Here is a 21893-nt window from a genome sequence, read left to right as displayed (position 1 = left end):
TCTGCTTGTTTGTTTTTTTTTTTTTTGTGCAGTCAGATCCAATACTGATGCCTTTATGTCAAAAATGTTAATATTCTTTGTTTTCTTACAGCAGCTATATAACTTGTGGATTTGCCTGTTTCACTGCGTGTTTTATCTGAATGTTGGCATATTTTGCAAAGCAAAAGAGCAACAGTGGTATCTAGCATGAACCACATGGTGCTGTATGGACAAGAATATGACAATGAATTCAAAGTGTAAAATGTGATTGTGGAATGTGATTTAATTCTGCATTCAATTATTTGTCTCTTTTTACTAATATAAAATTATCTGTTTACATTTCTGTAATTGTCATAAAAAACCCTCTAGCATAAGTCAGCTGTTCCTCAACTTAGTTATCAGTTCTTCAGTATTTCATTTCTTTCATTCCAATTTTCACATAAATATTGTCTGGGAGATTGGGGTTTTTTCTGAAGAACCATTAATCGTTTTTCCTCATCAGCCACAGTGCTATATTTTCTGCATGCTTTTTATAAGTATTATCTTGGTCCTGAACGAGATCGAATTCTTTCAGAAAGACTGATGATGGTTGTTCAGTTCTTGTTCTTTAGGCCAGGGATGCGGGTTGCTAGCTTGCTTAGTATAAAATATCTCCAAGGAAATGTGGATTGGTAAGCAGAAAGACATGTTGCCTCACTTGTTCCCAGACCAGGCAGAATACTACTATGGGGAAGACATGACAAATCCTCAGAATTTTTCTGCTGATGTTTACTCTAATGGTGATGAGCATATATACTAACTATGGGACCAATTTAGATAAGCCAGAATTTAATCTTAGATACTTTGAGTTTTTCTTGCATTATGCAGTGACTTCTGAAACAATTTTACGCATCTCTGATAGCAAAAAAAGTAATAAAACCAAAACATTCCTAATGGAACCGTCCCTTTTGTAGGTTTACAAGAAATAGTGAGGAATTAGCCTTTAGCTGCACCTGCAGCAGCGGGATGGGACAAGTCATAATGGATGAAGGACTTGCCCTTATTTAAGTCATTACCAAAACTCTCATTCCCATGAACAGTTCCATGACTCCAGCCTGGGTCTGCTGGATTATTATGGTTTACATCGCTATGGTTTACCTTGCTGATGCTAATGTGGTTTGGAAGTGTTACTAAGCCTCTTGCATAATCTAATTCCTAGTAATTAATTGTACGACTATTCTGTTTGTGAGCATTAGCATCCTTCTTCATCTTTGATTTATATAGAACACAGTATGTGTATAACAGTATATATGAAAGTATTTGATATATTGCCACCTTCAGTGCTTGTATGTCTTCAGGTAGTTTTTAAAGCTCATAGTTCTCCAAGAAGTACATAAAAAGTTCTTTTAAATACTCTTTATACCTGTGTTGGTTTTTGTCTCTGTGAAATAGGGTATCTTTTATATATGCACAGTTCCCATCAAGTGAAAAATTCTTCATCTCCAAGGGTCAGAATTTAGCTGTATTTTGTCAACACAATTGTCGTGACTATGTCTGTTATTTTTACAATGAGGAGATGGAACCTGTGCACTGCATGAGAAATTGCAAGTGGTATTTTGTATGTAGTTTTTCTTTACATGTGAGCTCGTCTTTAAAATAGCCTTTATTCCAGTGGATGCCTTCAAGTTACTATGGTTTTGTTCTGCTTACCATCAGCATTGAAGTAGGGTCTCTTTGCCTTCTGCAGCCAAACAAGTGAGTACTCAAGAATAGTTGTAATACCTGGTTGTTTTTTAATTTAGGTGAAATACAAGGAGAATTTTTCCAAAGAGATGGGTAAAAAGCCAAAGTATGATTTGAAGGAGGCTAAAATCTACAAGACCATGAAAGATGCTCACAACATGGCTAGTGAGGTATGTTTACTTAGCTTTTCCCTTAGGGAAATTAAAAGTTTCAAATTTCTTTAACAAAGACCTCATTTACGTTATTAATACACTCAACATCACAGGTTTTATTAGCAGTCTCCTTTTCTGATGTTGTTTGTCCTTTCTTACCTGCAGGTGAAATACAAGGCAGATTTAAAGAAACTTCATAAGCCTGTCACAGACATGTCTGAATCGCTCATCATGAACCATGTCCTGAGTACAAGCCAGCTTGCCAGTGCTGTAAGCTCATTAACTAATCCCAGATCCATTTGATTTTTCCGTTACTATTGATTCCATTCTGAATTGATGTCTGCTAACTATTTCTGTAACAATTACTCCCTCCTTTATTGTTCATGGGACATCACCTGGTAGTGATCTCTTCCTCTACTTTCTAATGATTATTTCCTAGTTAACTAGCAACTTTGCCACATTTGCCCTCTGGGAAGTGAAATCTTTATTAGCTGTAGAACTGCTAATATTTTTAAATCCTCTAATAATTTTTAGTGGATTGATTCTTTATTACATTTTAACTGATTGCATTACACTAACAAATACCATTTTCTTCTTTTTTTACTTTTTTCTTTTCTGCTTACTATATTTAAAGTTTTTATTTTTGTCTGTTTTTTTCATTTCATGTTTATGTTTAACATCCCCCTGTTCTAGATGTACAGAAGTATGGCTAACAAAATACTTAATAATTTTACTGAGAAAAGACAAAAAGCATTATTGCCTGGTACAGCCTTTTGATGTATCCACTGTGCTTTCTTTTTTCTTCTTCTTTTTTAATCCTGGTTTTGAAAAAATCTTTGTTGCAATCAAAATGGTCAAAAAAGTTAACTGTTCACCCAATCTTTAGAATTGATATCTGATACTGGGAGTTAAACTTCTTGGTTTTGTTTTGCTTTTTGTATTTCTAATTTCTCTTTGATGTTCCATTGAAGTGTTGCTTTGATTGGACCTAAGAAGTAAATTTGCTGAGGGATTTTTTTTTTATTGAGATGATTTTTGACACCTTCCCTTCAGTACCAGTACAAGAAGCAATATGAGAAGAGTAAGGGTCACTACCATGTGGTGCCAGATAATCTTGAACAGGTTCATCTAAGGGAGGCATCAGAACTACAGAGCCACGTAAGTTGGTCATGTGTTTCTCATTAACCCCACTCATGGAGTATCAGTCTCCATCACTGAAGCCATCATAGCAAATTCTCCAGAATGTAACAATCTCTGTCCCTATCTGCTTTATAAACACTGCACACCTGAGTAAACAAGTCAGTGAGAAATATTTGCAAGTTTAGAACACATGTAAAATATCTGTATGATTTCTTCATTCTAGAGTAGATCTCAAAGTTACTTCTGTGTGTCGTATATGGATCTTTTTACACAGTGTAATACATTTATCAGGGTGATTTCATCTATAGAAAAAAAGACCTGGTAATCACAGAAACTGGAAATTGAAAGAAGTAGGGCTGTTGCTGACAGTGTATTTTCAACTGCTTTATCCATTCTAGCCTCAAGCTCTCCTACAGAGGAGAGCTCTGCCATTCTCTTTCTGCATCCAAAATTGATTTAACCAGAACAATACCTACTGCTGCTATTGTCTGACGTTTTTTCTCTCTGGAATACAGCAAATGGTGAATCATTCCAGAGAAATTCACACTCTGATTTGGTCTCTAATCCTCTATATTCCAGGTTCTATTCCAGGTATTTACTGACTGTAAAGCAAGAGAGAAATTACTGCTAGAACACAAAGGGCCATAGTTATTGTTCTGCAGCATGGCATAGAAGAGCAAAAAGGTTACATAGCAAAGGACTATAAGAGAAAGGTTGTTAATCAGTTTGTAGTTAAAGTCACTACTTGTTGCTCCAGTTTGAGATCAGGATCTGTCTCAGCCAAAGACATAGCATTACCTCATGCAGCAGTCTGAAAATTGATGCCCTAAAAGCTGGATACTGTAACTTGAAGCAAGAATATCTTCATCCTTGTGGACATTTTACTTCCTAGACACTCATGCACAGAATTAGTAAGTTGCTAAACTGCATCTTTTCAAGCCCTGCCTCTAACACTCCAGGAATCCATTAACATGTAACTGGCTGAACTCAGCCAGGGTCATGAGCAGTCTGAGTGCCTTTAACTTAGATTTTTACAGCTACCTGTCTTCCTTCTTGTGATCAGTAATTTCTTGAAATCTGAGCTGACACTGCCTTTTCTCTGGAACAGGAAATAAATCAGTAGAATTTTAGGCCACACACATTTTTGCTGCAAGCTTGACCTTTGATTTTACATTTTATGGTCAATAATAGGGATTTCAGGAAGGTAAACAGTATTAGACATTTATTTTTTTAGCACAGATCTGTTGACCAAAGTAGGCACATGCTAGTAGATGAATTGGTTCTTTGATTTTTTGGGAGGGTAACTTTTTTTCTTCTCTTCTCAGGTGAAATACAGAGAGAAGTATGAGAAGGAAAAAGGAAAACCTATGTTGGACTTTGAAACTCCAACATACCTTACTGCAAAGGAATCGCAGCTCATGCAGAGTGAGGTACAGTTAAAATCAATACTGATAGACTAAAAAACTTTAACATATATTTTTTTACAGTTAAACTTTAGCAGTGATTTAGACAGGCAATTATACTTGCATCTTGTGCTTCCTGATCGACTGAAAAATTATAGCTATATCACATTTCTTTATATTGGTTATGAAATACTACATTTAAAATTCATGAAGCTTTCCCGTGTCACAATGAAATTTATTTCATCTGTAATTTTTCATCAAGAAGCTATCAGTAAATGAAGCTTAAGCAAGTCTTCGAGTCTTTAGAAGAAATGTAATACAGTAAAACTTAATTATAGAAGGTTAATTATACATTTCACTTAAACTTTTGCAACTTAAGTATAGTATGTGTGTCGGTTATCATAATCCACAGAAAGTACCCTGGTTATTCTTTTCACTCAGAACTCTATTTTTGAGAAACCCATTTATTTCCTGTTCGTCTCTACTGTCATAGTGTTCTTCACTGACCTGTCATTCTATTTCCTCAAGCAGTTCTTTTCTGTTTGTTTGAAGTATAATCTTGTCCTGTCACAGGTGAAGGCTTATACATGCTGAAAAACAGTTGTATAAGGCCATTAGTCATTATGTTTGAGTCATTCCATTGAATGGTTCCCCTGTATATGCAAATAAGTAGAAAAATTAAAAAAAGAAGGCAGGGTCAGGTCATATTTCCATTGAAAGTAATGAGCTGTTTCATGGGTTTTAGTAGAAACAGGATTTATTGCTTTAGGTGCCCACAGCATTGACTGTAGCAGATTGTCATTGTGACTTTAATACCAAACCACTGCTCCATCCTCCCAGTATTTTTTCACGTAATTAAAAATAATGTAATAAATATTTGCTGTTTTGCTTTTTTTCTTCTTATTCTCATTAGAAAGAATATAAGAAGGACTTTGAAGAGTCCATTAAGGGGAGAAACCTTACTGGCTTGGAGATTACACCATCCTTATTACATGTCAAATATGCAACCAAAATAGCCAGCGAGGTAGCAGTTATTCTGTGCTTATTTCCTCTGTCAACTTAAATAATTCCACTAAGTATTCTCAGCAGCATGTCTTCTTCACCACTTTCTTTTTCCTAACCATTCACATTAAGCATGTTTACATATATTTTGTCTTGTGATCTAATTTGTCATGGACATTAACTTCATTGTTTGTTAACTGTATGCATATTTACTGTGTCCCTTTCTGTCATTCATCAGCCTAACTGTTCCGTAATGGGGTCTATATGTGGGTGCCTTTGTGATTTATCTGGAACAATAATTACTATACTCTGTTCTGTTGCAGTAGTTCTTATATAACCCTATACAGTATTCTTTTTAGTTTTAAAAAATTCTTTTTTCTTTTGGAGCTTTTGGAATTTTTATTTTTTTTCCCTTTTAAAGTTTTGCCACAGAGTTGCAGAATGTAGAACTCTCTTTAGTCTGGCTTTGCAGTTTTCATTTTCTTTCTTCTGTAGAAAGAGTACAGGAAGGATCTGGAGGAAGGTGTCAAAGGTAAAGGACTAACAGCTTTAGAGGAAACTCCAGACATGTTAAGAGCGAAGAATGCAACTCAAATCCTGAACGAGGTATGTCAAAAGCTATTGGGGAAAATACCTGAATGGATGTAACAGCCTCCAACTGATAAACACTTATGGCTGTATAACACTAGTATGAATTTTGTTATTCCCTAGAAACTCTTGAATGGAGAGAAAAAAAGAATGTGTGTGGGTGACTGAGGTTAAAACTGGGACCCTGAACTTTTAAGTGAGCTCTTTTCTGGCTTTGCAGTTACTGTCAGAAATATAGGTGGGAAACAGGTGCTGTGATCAATAGTCAGATCAGTCAAGGGATAGACTAAAGCAGCATCGTGATGCAGCAAGGCTAAACGTAGGAACCAGAGGTGTCAGTTTGGTAAACTAGGCATCTTAGGTCTGGAGCAGTTACCAAGGATTAGGAATTAGTGGAATTAGGGATTAGTGGAAGATCTTTTTGGGAAGAGTGGCTGCTGCAGCACTGAGTTTTTAGGGATGGTATTCATTCCAAAGGCCCCAAAACATCACAGACAGTCCTGACACCTTGCATTTTTTTGGACACACTCAGTGTGAAACATCTGTGACCACTCTTCACTACCACATGCATTTCATACACTGCTCTCCCTCTGTTGCTTCTCTTCTGTATAAGTTACTGTTTTGCACCGATCACCTAAAGGAACTTACACTTTGAGATTACTGGTGTGAGAAGGAAGAGTGACCTTAATACAGCTGGCCTGCAGCGTGCTCCATTTACTGCTGGAGTAGGGCTATTTGTTCTCAAGATTTAAGTCATAAAGCACACACTCTAGTGACATAATTTGTGTGTTTAATTGTGAGTTTGTATTAGTAGTATTCCTGTTTTGTGGGGTGGTCATGAAACTATCTGAAGTTGCTAAAGGTGTTGCATTCACATTGACAAGGTATCTATTTACTGTCTTCATCTGCAGAAAGAGTACAAAAAAGCCTTGGAATTAGAAATCAGAGGAAAAGGTCTGACAGAACTGGCTTTGGAGACACCAGATTTTGTGAGAGCAAAGAATGCCACTGACATTGCCAGCCAGGTCTGTGTGAATATCTTGTGTATCACAGCTGATGTCATCTTTAAAAGAAAATTTATTAACAGTTTTTTCTGATTAAACCAAATGAAAATGGTTGTCAAGATTTGATTAAGGCACCTAAATGTGAGCCTTCCCCCAACAGATCAAATACAAACAATTGGCAGAAATGGAGAAAGCCAACTACACCAGTGTCGTCGATACTCCAGAGATTATTCATGCCCAGCAGGTCAAGAACCTTTCGAGCCAGGTATCTTGAGTGAAGCAATTTAATCATTGTTCTTGTGGGAACCTCAAGTGGATACTCATTTGGAGCACCTAAATAACTGCCTGTCACAACATTCAGGAGATACACCAGAAAAATTTTTCTAGAGCTGTGATGTGGCATCTCTTACTCTGAAATCCCATTTCAATATTGAAATTAATTTATTTTAATACTGTATAAAATGAAACAATAATTTCTATTGCTTTTGCAATACCAAAGCTAATTTTGTTCTAAGTAGATTTAGCTTAATTTTGCTACACCTTAATAACCTAATGTTTAAAGTAAATCTTACACAGAGGCATAATCTGAATTTATAACAGACACAGAAGTACTCACATTTCCATAAAGATGGGTATTATGCAACAATAATTAATGCCAGATTGTTTTATTACTGCTTTGGTATTAATGGAATATATTTTGTATTTTCTATCAGAAAAGGTATAAGGAAGATGCAGAAAGGACTATGCCATACTATGTGCCTGTAGCAGACACACCAGAAATGCAGAGAGTCCGTGAGAATCAAAAGAACTTTAGCACAGTACGTATATAAATAATAAACACTGTTACTGTCAAATAATAAAAAAATGTTCAGCTTTTTTTCATTTAATAAGGTCCTGATATCACACTCTAGTCCCAGCTAGGCTGCCTTTATATTCTCAGGGATCTTCAGCTAGAGGGTCCACTATGTATGCAGCAGCCCACTTAAGCATTACACTGGGAACCACCAAAATGATTGTGTAATTTCCTTGAAAAAAACTTTCTGCTGCAGTGTTTTGACAGTTCCTTTGCAAGTAATAGAGAATTATACTTACAGAAGTTGTTTGTTGTTGTCAGTGGGACTACCTGCAAGACTGTATGGTCAGTAACAGAACTCCACAATCTGACTTGATATCTTTAACTTTCATTGTTGAGACTTAATTGTTTTAGATACAATCTGGCACCTTTCAAGATTTTTTCAGTGAATTTAGTTAAGGATCTCCTATTGCTAATTTAAATGAGAGTATTTGTAAGTGTGGTACATCTTTATATCACTAATGGTGGTGTTAAAATTATCTCCTTATAAGATGTACTTGAAAATACTTTTTTTCCTCATCTTCAAAGAAAACTATGAGTAAAGTTTTGCAGCATAGAGTCAACATTTGGCATTTTACTTTAACTTTTTCAACAGCTTCAGTATCAGTGGGACCTACAGAACAGTAAAGGAAAAGTTACAGTTGTACAAGACACACCAGAAATGCTGCGTGTGAAAGAAAACCAGAAGAATTTCAGCTCGGTATAGTTATTCTCTGTTTTCAGTTCTCATTCCAAAAAATGCCGTTTATTGTGTTGAATAAAATAACAATTTTTGGCTCTTACCTTACAGGTACTTATGTTCTTGATCTGCTTAAATGTGTATAAGAACTTTTTCAAACAAAACTAATTTTATTCTAAGTGGATTTAGCTGGTTTTTGCTACCCCTTTTAATCTACTGGGGTTTTTTTGTGGAGTGCCCTGATTGTACTCTTTCATATATACATAGCTGTGATATAGTTAAACAACCAATCTTGTACTTAAATTGGATTACTAGTATCCACCTTTCTTTTGTCCTGTTACCAAGTTAAGTAGTGTATTCTTGTTGTGTTGCAATTGTCGTCTTTCAGTGAAAAGTCAACTGTCTGCCTGATTTGTTTCACATTTCATGTGTTACCTTGAAGTGCCTAAAGTCTGCTGTATCATTTTGCCACTAGCACCATTAGCGTAGTAAGTAACTAAGTGGAGGACATTTGTGTAAAACATAATAAAACAAATTAGAACAAAAGGAACAAATTAGAAAAAATACTAGTCTTCAATCCTAAAATTAGACTACAAATGTTTTGATACTCTACTTAAAATGCATTACTACAAATATAAATGGTTAGCCCCTTTTATTGCACAAATGGCACTCACGTAGGAGGACAGACTTCAAATAGGCAATAAGGCTGTCACTGGAGATGATCCTCCGAGTTGGCTTTCAGCCTCCACTGTTGTGTACAAATCACTGTCATGAGCCTGTATTCACTCTTTAGAAGAAATAATGTTGTTTTGTGTGCTTAACCTTGTTGTCTTCATTCTAAATATTAAGATTTTATATAAAGAAGATATTGGAACTGGAACTACTATTGAAAAGACACCAGAGATGCAGAGAGTTAAACAAACCCAGGATGCAATCAGCTCGGTACAAAAGAATTGATTTTTTTAATACCCTACCAATGCTAATTCAACTTGAAATAAATCCCCCCCCCCCCCCCCCTTATTTCTTTAAGTGTTGCTAACAGTGGTTTGGCAATAATCCATCCAGCTTAAGGGTTACTCTCTAGAAGTTTTTGCTTATTCTTGTTACTTAAACAGTAATCTTTCTAATTATTAACACTCAATTTGTTTCTTACAATCCATTTCTAAAACATGAAAGCTCTTGCCATCATTTTAATCTCATCACAAACACAATTTATTTAGCACAGATTGAAAGAATCATTTAGGTTGGAAGGGACCTCTTGAGATCATCTACTCCAACCCTGTTGCTCAAGCAGAATCAGCTAGAGCAGGTTGGCTAGGACCATATCCATTCCAGTTTTTAATATGTCGAAGGATGAAGACACCACAACCTCTCTGGGCAACCTGCTCCAGTGTCTGACCACCATTGCAGTAAAAAAGTGTTTTCCTGTCTTCAGATTGAATTTTCCGGTTTTTAATTTGTGCCCATTACTTCTTGTCCTGTCACTGAGCTCTACTGAGAAGAGTAGCTCCCTCTTCTTCATTCCTTCTCACCGGGTATTTATACACGTTGATAAGTTCCCCCCGCGCCTACTCTCCTCAAGACTGAAGAGTCCCATCTTTCTAAACTGCTTCTCATGTCAAAGATGCTGCTGTTTCTTGCTCATCTTTGTGGCCCTACGCTGGACGTGCTCCAGTAAGTCCGTATCTTTCTTGTACTGGCGAGCCCAGAACTGGACACAGAACTCCAAATGTGGCCTCACTATTGCTGAGTAGAGGGGAAGGATCACCTCCCTTGGCCTGCTGGCAGTGCCCTTCTTAATGCAGCCAAGGATGCCATGAGGGTGCATTGCTGGCTCATGGTCAGCTTGTTGTCCACCAGGTCACCGAGGTCCTTCTCTGCAAAGCTGCTTCCCAGACAGTTAGCGCCCGGCATGAACCTCAGCCTGGGGTTATTCCTCCCCAGCTGCAGGACTTTGCATTTCCCACAGTTGAACTTCATGAGATACCTCTCAGCCCATTTCTCCAGCCTGTTGAAGTCCCTCTGGGTGGCAGCACAACCAGCCAATCCTCCCAGTTTTGTGTCATCTGCAAACCTGCTGAGGGTGCACTCTGTCCCGGCATCCAGGTCCCCAAGGAGGATGTTAAACAGTATTGGCCCCGGTATTGACCCCTGGGGTACACGGCAGGCCTCTGTGCCACCGATTGAAATGCCCTGGGCATCTGTGAGGATGCCAGAGCAAAGCCCTACTAAAGTATGTCTCATAAAACTTTTATATAAAAAATTGTAACACACTAAAATTGGAATAATTGTATGTATTACTTTTCTTTTGAAATTTGTAATTTTTTTCATGCTTTTTTTGAATGCTGACATCATTTTAGTATAAAAGTTACTAACACTTCAGCCATTTGTTTTATGCATAGTATATTAAATATGTTCTTGTAAAATGCCTTTTTTTTTTTTACACTAAAGTAGAAATGCAAATAGGACTGTAATTGTTAAAATGTTATAGGATGACTCACACCTTTGTTGAATATCATAGATTTTTACAAATCCAAAATTCTTCTTTCATTAGTAGAAAGATCAAGTGGTATCAAGTTCAAAGGTATTTAAACCTTGAAATGGTTCAGTTGTTACAAATCAGGGGGTTTGTTCTTGCTGAAATTAATCTCCTGGGAGAAGTTAGATACCCAAACTTCAAGCTTCAGTTGAAAAATTCTGGCTCAAACAAGACTCTGCTTTTTATCCTAACCCAAGTTACTGTTAAAGTGCTTTGTAGAAATGTGGCAGAGTTATCTAATAGATGAATTTAATAGAAGGTTCCTTGATTGTTTCCTTCTATCGGAATGCATTTAATACCTGAAATTTGAATGAGTTTGTAAAGTGTAAAGGACTTACGTTTCTTTATTCATGTAACTTGTTACACGTACATGCGTCAGCTGTGCTTTAATGTAAATCCTTTTATTTTTTTTCTAATGTCTGTGCCTTTGTAGATTAAGTACAAGGAGAGTATTGGAAAAGGAACTCCAATTCCTGATCTTCCAGAAGTGAAGCGTGTCAAGGAGACCCAGAAGCACATCAGTTCGGTAATGGCCAATACTTTGTATTTACCTGTATACTCATGCAGAGCTCAAGCTCCGATGTTTGGTAGTGTTTGTGGGTATTTTTGTTGAAAAGAGAAAAGATCTCTTAAATCCCTATATTCAGCAGCAGGAAGTTTAAATATCTGAATTTTGCAGTAATCATTACAATCAGCCACTTCCCTGTATTACCTCTGTGACCCTTTCTAAACACAGAACTAGAAACAAAAAATACCTGGATGATGCCTTACAATTAGTCTGAAAAAAATGGATCAGCTAGATAGAACTTTGTGGAAAAAAATAATTGGAGCCTTTTTTGTAGTCACAAAACCAGGAAACAGTACCTGGCTGTTCCCATGTCTAGCTAAGCATAGGTTTTAATAACAAGCTCTCCTGATTTTGAGCCACTGCTGCTTTACTTTGATCTCTGCATACAGAATTGAGGCAGGATGTGGTCTTGTGATTCTTGATACCTCAGATGTTTGCTATACAATGCTGAGGAGCAGTGACACCCATATAATGAGTATCTTACAATTTTCTATTCCTAATTTTAGAAGTACTGTTTCCCTTTCGAGCTGTTTATGATACTAGTGTGTTTTACAGCTCACTTTTGCACAATTGAGTTGTTTTTTTCAAATTATTTTTTTCTTTTTTTCTAACCTTTTACAGAATTTGTTTTTTCTTGCTGCAATTGCTTTATTTTGGGGATTTTTTCATTGTTTCAATGACATGAAGCAGTGAATTTTTATTTTTTTTTTTGTTTTTGTTAGCTTGTTTTGTTGCAAGTATTTTACTAGTAGCAAGAAGAACCATGAATGCATTTGTAATGTATTTCTGCACAGTTAGGTCTTAAACCAACCCAGGCATCTCCTATGCAACTCCTTTCATGAAAAATGCATTTTTTTTTAGATCAAACAATTACAGGTTAAGTTAAACCTAATAATATGAGAGCTAAAACTCAATTGTTTTTCTTACTAGAGACCTAAACCAAAGTAAAATAGTGGTGTTCCAAACAAATAGTCACAGAGATCAAAATGAAATAGAGCCCACAACTAAGTATTTTTGTATTAAACATGTCTATAAAAGGTTCAGCTGTTTCTTAACACCATAACAAAAACAAAAAAAAAACCCAGAAATGTTGACTGCCTGAAAAGTTGACTGCCTAATATGTTTCCTAAAGTAAGATTAAAAACAAAACATACCTACCTTTCATGCCAGGTCAGCAGAATATTTAAACTTGTGTCCTACTATAATGAAGTATTCCATTGACTTCAGTGTGTTCAAGCACCTCAACGTAGACATTAAATACTTTGCTGAGCTGGTGACTGTACTTTTAAAGACGCACACTGAGTAAAATAAACTGTGCACATATTTATATATAATCCCAGATTATATTTACTTATAAACCAGGTAAATTATCTATTCAAATGTTCTGTAGTTGTTGTGGAAGGAATATGATCTTCTCACCTTGCTGGGTGCTTGTGTTCTGCAGGTATTGTACAAAGAGGACCTAGGGACAGGTATCCCAACACCTGTCACTCCAGAAATAGAGAGAGTCAAACGCAATCAAGAACACATTAGCTCGGTATTTAAAAAAAAATAAAATTATAACATCTTATTTTTGCATAACATCCTAACATATAATCTCTTTTTCTTCAATGGTTTAGAATGTCACCCTGCTCCTGTCTTTTCCCTGGCAGTATTTTTAACTCATTTATATTTCACCTCTTGGTGCTTTAACTTTTTTTGGTGATTTACAACTTTACATGCATTTCTTTTAAGAACCAAAACTGGAAGTAAGCCGTGAAATTAACATGGTGTTTCTCTCCATGTTTGTTTTATCTTAATGCTTTATCTTCTAGTATCTGTAGTCATATATTTACAAAATAATCAACCATCAGCCTCTTCCTTAATATTTGCCTCTAGAACAAGTGTGAAATTAATTAAAAAGTGATCCTAACGCTAAACATAACTCACAAAATAGTCATATTTAATGGTTTTGCCTGTGTTGAGTGTTTTTTTTGTGGAAACTTTCTTGTACCTCACAGGTGTTATACAAAGAGGGCTTAGGGACTGGCATCCCAACACCGGTTACTCCAGAGATGGAGAGAGTGAAACGTAATCAAGAGAACATTAGCTTGGTATTGCTAAATAAAACAAAACCTACCATTTCAAATGCAAATCAAATCCCTTTAACTTCTCCATACTAAATTTTTCTTTCAATTCTTTGTTGAACTTTGAACAACTCTTTCTTAATCAAATCACTAAAACCCTGTCAGTATCTTTATATTTTAATTTTTCACTCAATCTAATGTAATTGTCATTAAATTGTTCCAGCTGTGAGATTTTAACCTCACTCACGTAAAGTAGTTAAGCAGTACCTTATTTTATTTCCCAATGAAATAGTAGTAGTCTGATACTACTCCTCAATAACCCCTCCTCCTCAATAACCAAGTCAATCCTTCTCACAGTCTTCAAACTCACCACACTGGTTGCACTGCAAATGAAAAATGAACTCTTAACAATTCCTGAAGCAAAGCAATCTAATGCAACTAGCGTGTGCTGTCTCTTTTCCTGGTTTTGCTGTGTTGGGTGCTTTCTTATATCCTACAGGTCTTTGTAAGAAAACCTGGGTGGTATCCTCATATCACTGCAATATGAAAAAGTAATGAAAATTGCATATATAAGGAAAAAATTACTGTAGTAATGATTTTCTATCCAGATTGTTTCTACTCCTAACACGTTCCAGTGAAATGACCATTATGTCATAATTTTGTTCTATACTTCTGTTTTAATTAGAGCAGCTAACGACCAATTTTAACTCACTCTGACTCAATTCAGACATGACAGATATGAAATTCAGTCCTGACTTGAGATTAATAGGACAGTTCAGAGAAGCCACTGTTGTTAAACGTTTTGCTACATTTAATTGTCTCTGAGGTAATGTAATTTATGCTGGTGACCCTGTTTAGAAATCTTAGAGGCAAAGCTGCTCATGCAAGATCTTTTGTTTCAGTAAGGAAACTCCTTTGCAAAAGAGTTTTCAGGTAGCTTGGCTCAAGCTGTGCTTTGCGCAGAACACTCCTGCAGTTCTTGCTGGCATTATCTGTGTGCACCCAGGTGGGATGACAACAAACCTCATAGTAATACTAGTGGATTACTTTGACTGACTTTTTTTTGCTAGCCTTTGAACAAGGCTGACAAAACTCTATTTTTCATACTTTGAAGTTTTGCTATATTAAATTACTTGTCTTCTCTCTCTCTCCCTGTCCTCTTTCCTTTCCTTTTTTTTTTTTTTTTTTTTTTTTTTTTAAATACTTCCCTGTTGCCACACAGGTGGTGTACAAAGAGGGGCTGGGGATTGGAACCCCAGTACCTGTAACTCCTGAGATGGAGAGGGTCAAACGCAATCAAGAAAACTTTAGCTCGGTATTTTTTTGTCATTTAAGAAAAAAGTTCCCTATAACTACTTAACACCTGTAAATTTTCTACTCTCTCTAATTAACTTATAAACATAGAAACATCCCCTTTCTGCTATTAAATTTTTTAGTCATTGTTATTTATATTTTATGTACTTATTTTATAAAAGACCTTTAAAATAATCATAATACTTGATGCTTCATGTCCTTTTAAAGCTTTTTTTGTGAAGCTTAAGGTATTTTGCATTTTTAAAAAACACTGGCTTTTTTTATTTGCATAATTCCATTCCTCTAACGCCTTATCATTCTGTTGAAGCATATCTAAGAATTAGGATGCAGTTATTTCTAGCTGTCAGACGTCCTCTGAATTTATCACAATTGTTAACTGTTTTATACTTCCTAATTTTTCCTGCATTCGAGTATATTTAGTGGGCACAAAAATTATACGTGTTACCTCCACCAAATGCAGTATTTTTTTTTGTTCTTAACTTTTTTTAAACTCCCATGTTACCATATAGGTGTTATACAAAGAGGATCTGGGGACAGGAACCCCAACACCTGTCACTCCTGAGATTGAAAGAGTCAAACGCAATCAAGAGAACTTTAGCTCGGTATTTTTCTTAATTTGAAAAGCAGCAATTTCCCTTTTAACCTATTTTAAAATAATTTTAACACCCCCAAAAATACTCTTCTATTTCCCTGTAATCAATTTACACAAAGAAGAATATCCCGTTCCCCATGTTTTGACATATTTCCTCCATAATTGTTACTTACTTAGTTTTGATTAGATCATCTTACTAATGATAACTTTTAGATGCCGTGTTTCCATCTTTCTTTTGACTCCGAACATATTTTTTTCGTCTTTAATTCCTGCTTTTCCTTTTGTTAATCACTTCAATCCTTGGTTGTTGTTTTTTTTCTCCTGGTTTTACCACATATAAAAACTAAACTATTTATTGATACGAATCTGTGGAAAAGATCTCAGTATAACAGTGCTCTGATACATGCCAGTGTAACCTGCAGTGATGTTTATGGAATGCGTGAATGAAACAGAATTGTTTTCTTTATTCCTTCTGCATTGTATTTGATGCCTTCTTCCTTTAGAGAGTCTTTAATATTGTTGCACAGAGACAGTGGCCCAAATCTCCAGCTGGTGTAAACTAGATAGGTTGGTAGCAAAAGTTTGCAGGGTAAAAAAATTAGTAGCATTAGGATGTTTCTTGGGGTGAGGAAAATGTCATGTAAAATAGGAGAACACTAATAATTATAATTTCTCAGGGACCATTTTCACACATATGCCTTTATTATGATCACATCTCTGTGTCCTTCCTGTGATAAGCAAGCTAGATTCTTTGATGATAAACTGTGGACAATAAGTAGTGTTTCACTCGGGGGAATGGATGACACTTCATTGAGGGGTGTGTATACAGAAAAACTTTTAGGAAGGCACATTAGGACCTGGTCCTCTAATGACTCAAGTATAGTCAGGAAAAATTCACCTCACTGCTGGTGAAAAGACAATAATATACTTCATTATAATTGATATAAGACTTTAATCTTCTAAATACTCGCCAGTTTTAAATGCCCACCTTGAGAAGCTCTTAAGCAAGTCAGGAAGGTATTCTAGCAGTCTGGTAGAAGTCATACCAGTGTATTAGTGTTTAACTCTATTATCAGAGTTTTAAATTAGTTTTTTATTTTTATGGATTTTTTTTAGTCCCTATGTTTATTCAGGGCATCTCAGAAAAACATCTTTCATGTTCTGCGTGTTCTCTCAGCAAGCTGCGTGTTACTGTTGTTTGCTTGTTCTTTTTTCTTTTTTTAATATAGCCATGTTACCCCACAGGTGTTGTACAAAGAGGATCTGGGGACAGGAACCCCAACACCTGTCACTCCTGAGATTGAAAGAGTTAAACGCAATCAAGAAAACTTTAGCTCGGTATTTTTTAATTTGAAAAGCAGAAAATTACCTTTTAATCTATTTTTAAAAACTTTTAACAACAAAAAAAATCTTGCTCCCTTGTAATCAACTTACACAAAAAAATAATATCCTGGTCCCTTTGAGATTTTTTTTCTTCTTTCTAATTGTTACTTATATCGTTCTTCTTGCTCTTTTTTTATTACATCATCTTAATAACTTTTAGTTCCACCTTTCTTTTGAGTTTGATTATCTCTTTTTTTTTTTTTCTCCCCTCTTAAAGAACCTGTTTTCCTTTTCTTAGTCACAACAATCCTTAGTTTTGTTTTGTGTGGTGGGGTTTTTTTCCTGATTTTACTTACTTTATATACAAGAACTAAACTATTCAGCACGTGATACAAATCTGTGAAAATGACCTCAGTATAACAGTGCTCTAATACATGCTAGTGTAACCTGCTGTGATGTTTATGGAATGGGTAAATGAAACAGAGTTGATTTCTGTGTTCCTTTAGTGTTGTATTTGATACTTTCTGCCTTTAGGAAGTCTTTAATGGTCTATTGTTGCACAGACAGTTTGTCTATACAGCTCCTGAGAAGCAAACAGAGAAGGTATTCTAGTTTTCTGCCAAAAGGCATTGTAGAGTATTAGCATTTAGCTGTATAGTTTTGAGGTGCATTTTAATTTTTCTCTTTTATTCCAAGCTTTGGCTCGGAGCGACCTCGAAAAACATTCAGTCTGTTTTCTCAGCAAGCTGCGTGGGTTACTGTTGTTTGCTTGTTCCTTTTTACTTTTTTTAATATAGCCATGTTACCCTACAGGTGTTGTACAAAGAGGATCTGGGGACAGGAACCCCAATACCTGTCACTCCTGAGGTTGAGAGAGTCAAACGCAATCAAGAACACATTAGCTCGGTATTTTGTGGAGGAAAAGAAGTATTCCCTTTAACTCCACTTAAACAGACCTTTTTAACCTATATTAAAATTGGACAATTACACTCCTTACGTCCATGTTAATCAACTTACAAAAACATCCTTTCTTCTTCACTGTATTATATTTTCCAATATTACTGACCTAACACTTCTTCATATATGTAATTATTTACATGATCCTAAATATTTTTAACCATTTTGCTCCCTGTTCCAACTTCCTTTTTCTTTTATATGTGTTGTTTTTTTTTTTTTAAATCCTGTCGGTTTCCTGTTTTAATGCTGTTATCATAGAAGAGGGAGGGTCTGACTTTCTAGCACTCTTCCGTGATAGTCTAAAAGCTCTCCTCCACCATGAAAATATATTTGACCTAAGAGGCTTCTGTGTTGGATTTGTCACACCTGCTAAGATAAAACCATAGACCTCTTTGCCTTCAGACCCTCACGGGTGCAATCCAGTCTTCACTGCTTCCAGGAGTAGCTTTTAGGGTACATTAGAGCAGGCTGAGCTCCAGCAGACTCAAATATTTGACTTCATGTTGGATGTAATTATTATTGAGTTGTGATTATGTTTTTGGATGCTTCTTGTTACTACACAGGTGTTGTACAAAGAAAGCGTGGGGACTGGAACCCCCACCCCTATCACTCCAGAGATGGAGAGGGTCAAACGCAATCAAGAAATCTGTAGCTCGGTACTTTGCTAAGAAAAAAAGTTCCCTTTAATGCTATTTAAAAGAACATTTTAACAGTTTTAATAATGGATGTTGTAACACTTGTTCCAAAATAATGCCAACCCTGATTCTAAAGCAGCTTACAGAAGTGATTACTTCTTACTCATGTCTTACTGTGGTTTACAGCAGTGACTTTAACTTCTTGCAGTTTTTACTGTTTTTTGAGTGATTTTAATGCCCTATTCTAATCATAAAAACATTTAACAAACCCATTCATTTTTTCTGCAATGCTGATGTTCTTTTTTTAAAAAAAAAGATGATAATTTACAAATTCATAACATACTCAGCCCCTCAATATGGTTATTTTTGTGGTTTCATTTATGTAGTACTTACACTATTTGTTACGAGTGATCCTGTAGTTAAAAAGCCAGTATGTCAACCTTACTTCTCTAGTAAAATATTGCTAAGTAAGTACCTTCTTTAAAAATATAAATAATATCTAGGCCCTGAGAAAATAAATGCAAGAAAAAAATGGCTTAGGCTTTAAGTTTGTTTATGGCTAGCTTTTTATTTATTGTTGCTTTCTTTGGCTCCTTTCTTATGTCTCATAGGTGTTGTATAAAGAAAACATAGGGAAAGCAACCCCAACACCTGTCACTCCTGAGATGGAGAGAGTCAAACGCAATCAAGAAATCATTAGCTCGGTATTTTTAACAGGAAACCAGTTCCTAAAGATCTGAATGAAGTGCTTAACATAACTGTAGCAGTTTAGTAATCTATGCTTTCTAACTTCATAAAATGAATCTGCCATGTAGCATAAACCTCCTACCTTCTGTGCTTACAGACAAATCGTAGATCTTCTATTTAACACTGTATGAACCTGCTAGAACTAGGTTTGATCTATTTTGGATGGATATTGTTTCTCTGCAACTTTTTTTAACCCCTTCTTACTACAAGTGTGCTTTCATGCAGAGTTGATTACATACAGGGACTATTTCTGCATCCTTGTAGATTAATGGCAAAGCTCCCATCGCTTCTTTTGGGAACAGCATTGTGCCCCAAATCTAACCCTTTCTAAGTGTAATGATTCAAAAGCTATATTTTGTGTTGTTTTGGGTTTGGGTTTTGTTTCTTTTTGTTGGTGGTGCCTTTTTAATGATGTTTGGATACTCCCTTGTATCCTGTAGGTTTTGTACAAAGAAAATGTGGGGAAAGTGACCCCAACGCCAATCACTCCAGAGATGGAGAGAGTCAAACGCAATCAAGAAATCATTAGCTCGGTACCTTAAAATAGATATATCTCTTTTTTCCTTTTCACTTATATCTTAATAAAGTAACATTCTAACTACCTACTGAAAGTTGATTTTAATATAAAAAATAGATATATTTGTTTTTGCAAATTAATCCTCCTCTTCTAAAATAAAATTACTTTAGTGTTAGCAGTCTGATCCAGCAATGTAGGCCTTTTCTACAACTCAGTTTGTGTACCTGTGGGCTCTATCCAGACAATATTAAGAGCTTAGCATCCTTTGGTGAAGATATTCAGGTGTGTCTCTATGCTTAGTGTTTAAGCTTTCATTGGCTTTTCAGGGGTATTTGACTTTAGCAAAAACCAAACAAGAAACCCAACCACCCCACCCTGAACAATCCCCCCTCTCTGACCTGTATTGCTGTGACAGGTGACTTACTTAGGATGCTTTAAACAGAATAACACAAAAGGAACGACTGTTCCTGTTCTGGGTGGTATATCAGCGATAGCTTTTAGGTGGCCTGATGGACTGGGGAGATGTGTAGGTGTAAAGCTGCAGTGATACCAGACACCCATCCTCAACACCCTTCTAATGCCTAATGTCAGTGTGGCAACAGAACTCCCTCCTCCCTCCCAAAAAGGTCACAAATTGCTTCAAATACAGATAAAACAGCAGATACCATTTCTTAAATAGTTTTCTAGGGCCACGGGCAGCTTGCCCCAGCCTATGGAGCCATTGTCATAGTTGTAGCTGGATAGAGCCCTTCTTTGTTAACCAGAAAAATAACAAGCTTTTCTTCTACAGTTTATTTTTCTTACCCTTCCTTACAGCAGTAGATGTTTGGCTTTTGTGCAGTGCTGCATATCATAATCAGTTGTGACTTTTTTTTGAAATTTGATAACCAAGTAATGATTTGTGTTCAAAGCCGTTTGATTTTGGGGTGTTTTAAGATACCGGATACATCTTCTGTATCCCACAGGTGTTGTACAAAGAAAACTTGGGGCGAGCAACCCCCACACCTATCACTCCAGAGATGGAGAGAGTCAAACGCAATCAAGAACAGATTAGCTCGGTATTGTCTGGAAGAAGTAAAGGGGATGATAGAGCACTTTTTTTTTTTTTTTTTTTTTTTAAATAACTTAAGTCTGCTTGGTTTTATTTAACCCTCTAATTTTTTTCCCCTCAAACTTAGAAAGTCATCTCAAACTTACAGTACTTAAAAGATTTTTTTTTTTGTCAATTAACTTTTTAATACTATTTTTCCTCTGACCTTTTTTTTTTTTTCTCCTTTCATAATGGGTGCTGTTTATTCTAAACCCCGTAACATTACAGTTTTGAATTCATACATTTGTGACTCTGAGTTACTTTGTGATCTGTAGGTTGTATACAAAGAAGGCTTAGGGAAGGCAACCCCTACACCGGTCACTCCAGAGATGGAGAGAGTCAAACGCAATCAAGAACAGATTAGCTCGGTATTGTCTGGAAGAAGTAAAGGGGATGATAGAGTGCTTTTTTTTTTTTTTTTAAAATAACTTAAGTCTGCTTGGTTTTATTTAACCCTCTAATTTTTTTCCACTCAAACATAGAAAGTCATCTTGAACTTATAGTACTTAAAAGATATTTTTTTTGTCAATTAACTTTTTAATACTATTTTTCCTCTGACCTTTTTTTTTTTTTCTCCTTTCATAATGGGTGCTGTATATTCTAAACCCCGTAACATTACAGTTTTGAATTCATACATTTGTGACTCTGAGTTACTTTGTGATCTGTAGGTTGTATACAAAGAAGGCTTAGGGAAGGCAACCCCTACACCGGTCACTCCAGAGATGGAGAGAGTCAAACGCAATCAAGAGCACATTAGCTCGGTACTGAAAGAAGACAGACACCCACCTTATATTAAAAATAACCATTCTGAACAAAAACTCCACTTCTAATTTAACCTTATTTTCTCAGTTTTCCTTATTTTTGCCTATTTTTGTTTGATTTTTACCTTTTGCTCTAGCAAATAACTTCTTAGATGCTTTTTTTCCCAAGATCTTTTCTACCCCTGCAGTGATGAGTATGCTTAAACAATAACACCATTTACAGAATGAGCTATTATTATTCCAGTCTGACTTGTGGACACCT

At 35.9% G+C, this 21893-nt stretch overlaps 1 protein-coding gene across 42 annotated transcripts in view; it reads left to right on the top strand.

The window, feature by feature from the left end:
* The window catches only part of NEB (nebulin), a 129923-nt gene that overhangs the window by 102509 nt on the left and 5521 nt on the right, over positions 1 to 21893 (top strand). For 6 of the 42 annotated variants that reach the window (XM_075029022.1, XM_075029060.1, XM_075029033.1 and 3 more), the window contains 24 exons: positions 1761 to 1871; positions 2019 to 2123; positions 2907 to 3011; positions 4319 to 4423; positions 5310 to 5420; positions 5894 to 6004; positions 6898 to 7011; positions 7151 to 7255; positions 7704 to 7808; positions 8439 to 8543; positions 9372 to 9464; positions 11495 to 11587; positions 13074 to 13166; positions 13630 to 13722; positions 14918 to 15010; positions 15519 to 15611; positions 16847 to 16939; positions 17738 to 17830; positions 18445 to 18537; positions 19128 to 19220; positions 19704 to 19796; positions 20746 to 20838; positions 21146 to 21238; positions 21539 to 21631. In XM_075029022.1, coding sequence (XP_074885123.1) covers positions 1761 to 1871; positions 2019 to 2123; positions 2907 to 3011; positions 4319 to 4423; positions 5310 to 5420; positions 5894 to 6004; positions 6898 to 7011; positions 7151 to 7255; positions 7704 to 7808; positions 8439 to 8543; positions 9372 to 9464; positions 11495 to 11587; positions 13074 to 13166; positions 13630 to 13722; positions 14918 to 15010; positions 15519 to 15611; positions 16847 to 16939; positions 17738 to 17830; positions 18445 to 18537; positions 19128 to 19220; positions 19704 to 19796; positions 20746 to 20838; positions 21146 to 21238; positions 21539 to 21631 — 2379 coding nt within the window. The remainder of the gene's footprint in view (positions 1 to 1760; positions 1872 to 2018; positions 2124 to 2906; positions 3012 to 4318; positions 4424 to 5309; positions 5421 to 5893; positions 6005 to 6897; positions 7012 to 7150; positions 7256 to 7703; positions 7809 to 8438; positions 8544 to 9371; positions 9465 to 11494; positions 11588 to 13073; positions 13167 to 13629; positions 13723 to 14917; positions 15011 to 15518; positions 15612 to 16846; positions 16940 to 17737; positions 17831 to 18444; positions 18538 to 19127; positions 19221 to 19703; positions 19797 to 20745; positions 20839 to 21145; positions 21239 to 21538; positions 21632 to 21893) is intronic. The other 36 variants (XM_075029045.1, XM_075029044.1, XM_075029030.1 and 33 more) reach the window with 35 other exon arrangements.

Source organism: Buteo buteo, chromosome 5 (assembly GCF_964188355.1).
Source record: "Buteo buteo chromosome 5, bButBut1.hap1.1, whole genome shotgun sequence".
Classification (NCBI taxonomy): domain Eukaryota; kingdom Metazoa; phylum Chordata; class Aves; order Accipitriformes; family Accipitridae; genus Buteo; species Buteo buteo.
Note: the sequence above shows the minus strand (reverse complement) of the source record. Positions and strands in the feature narration are given on the sequence as shown.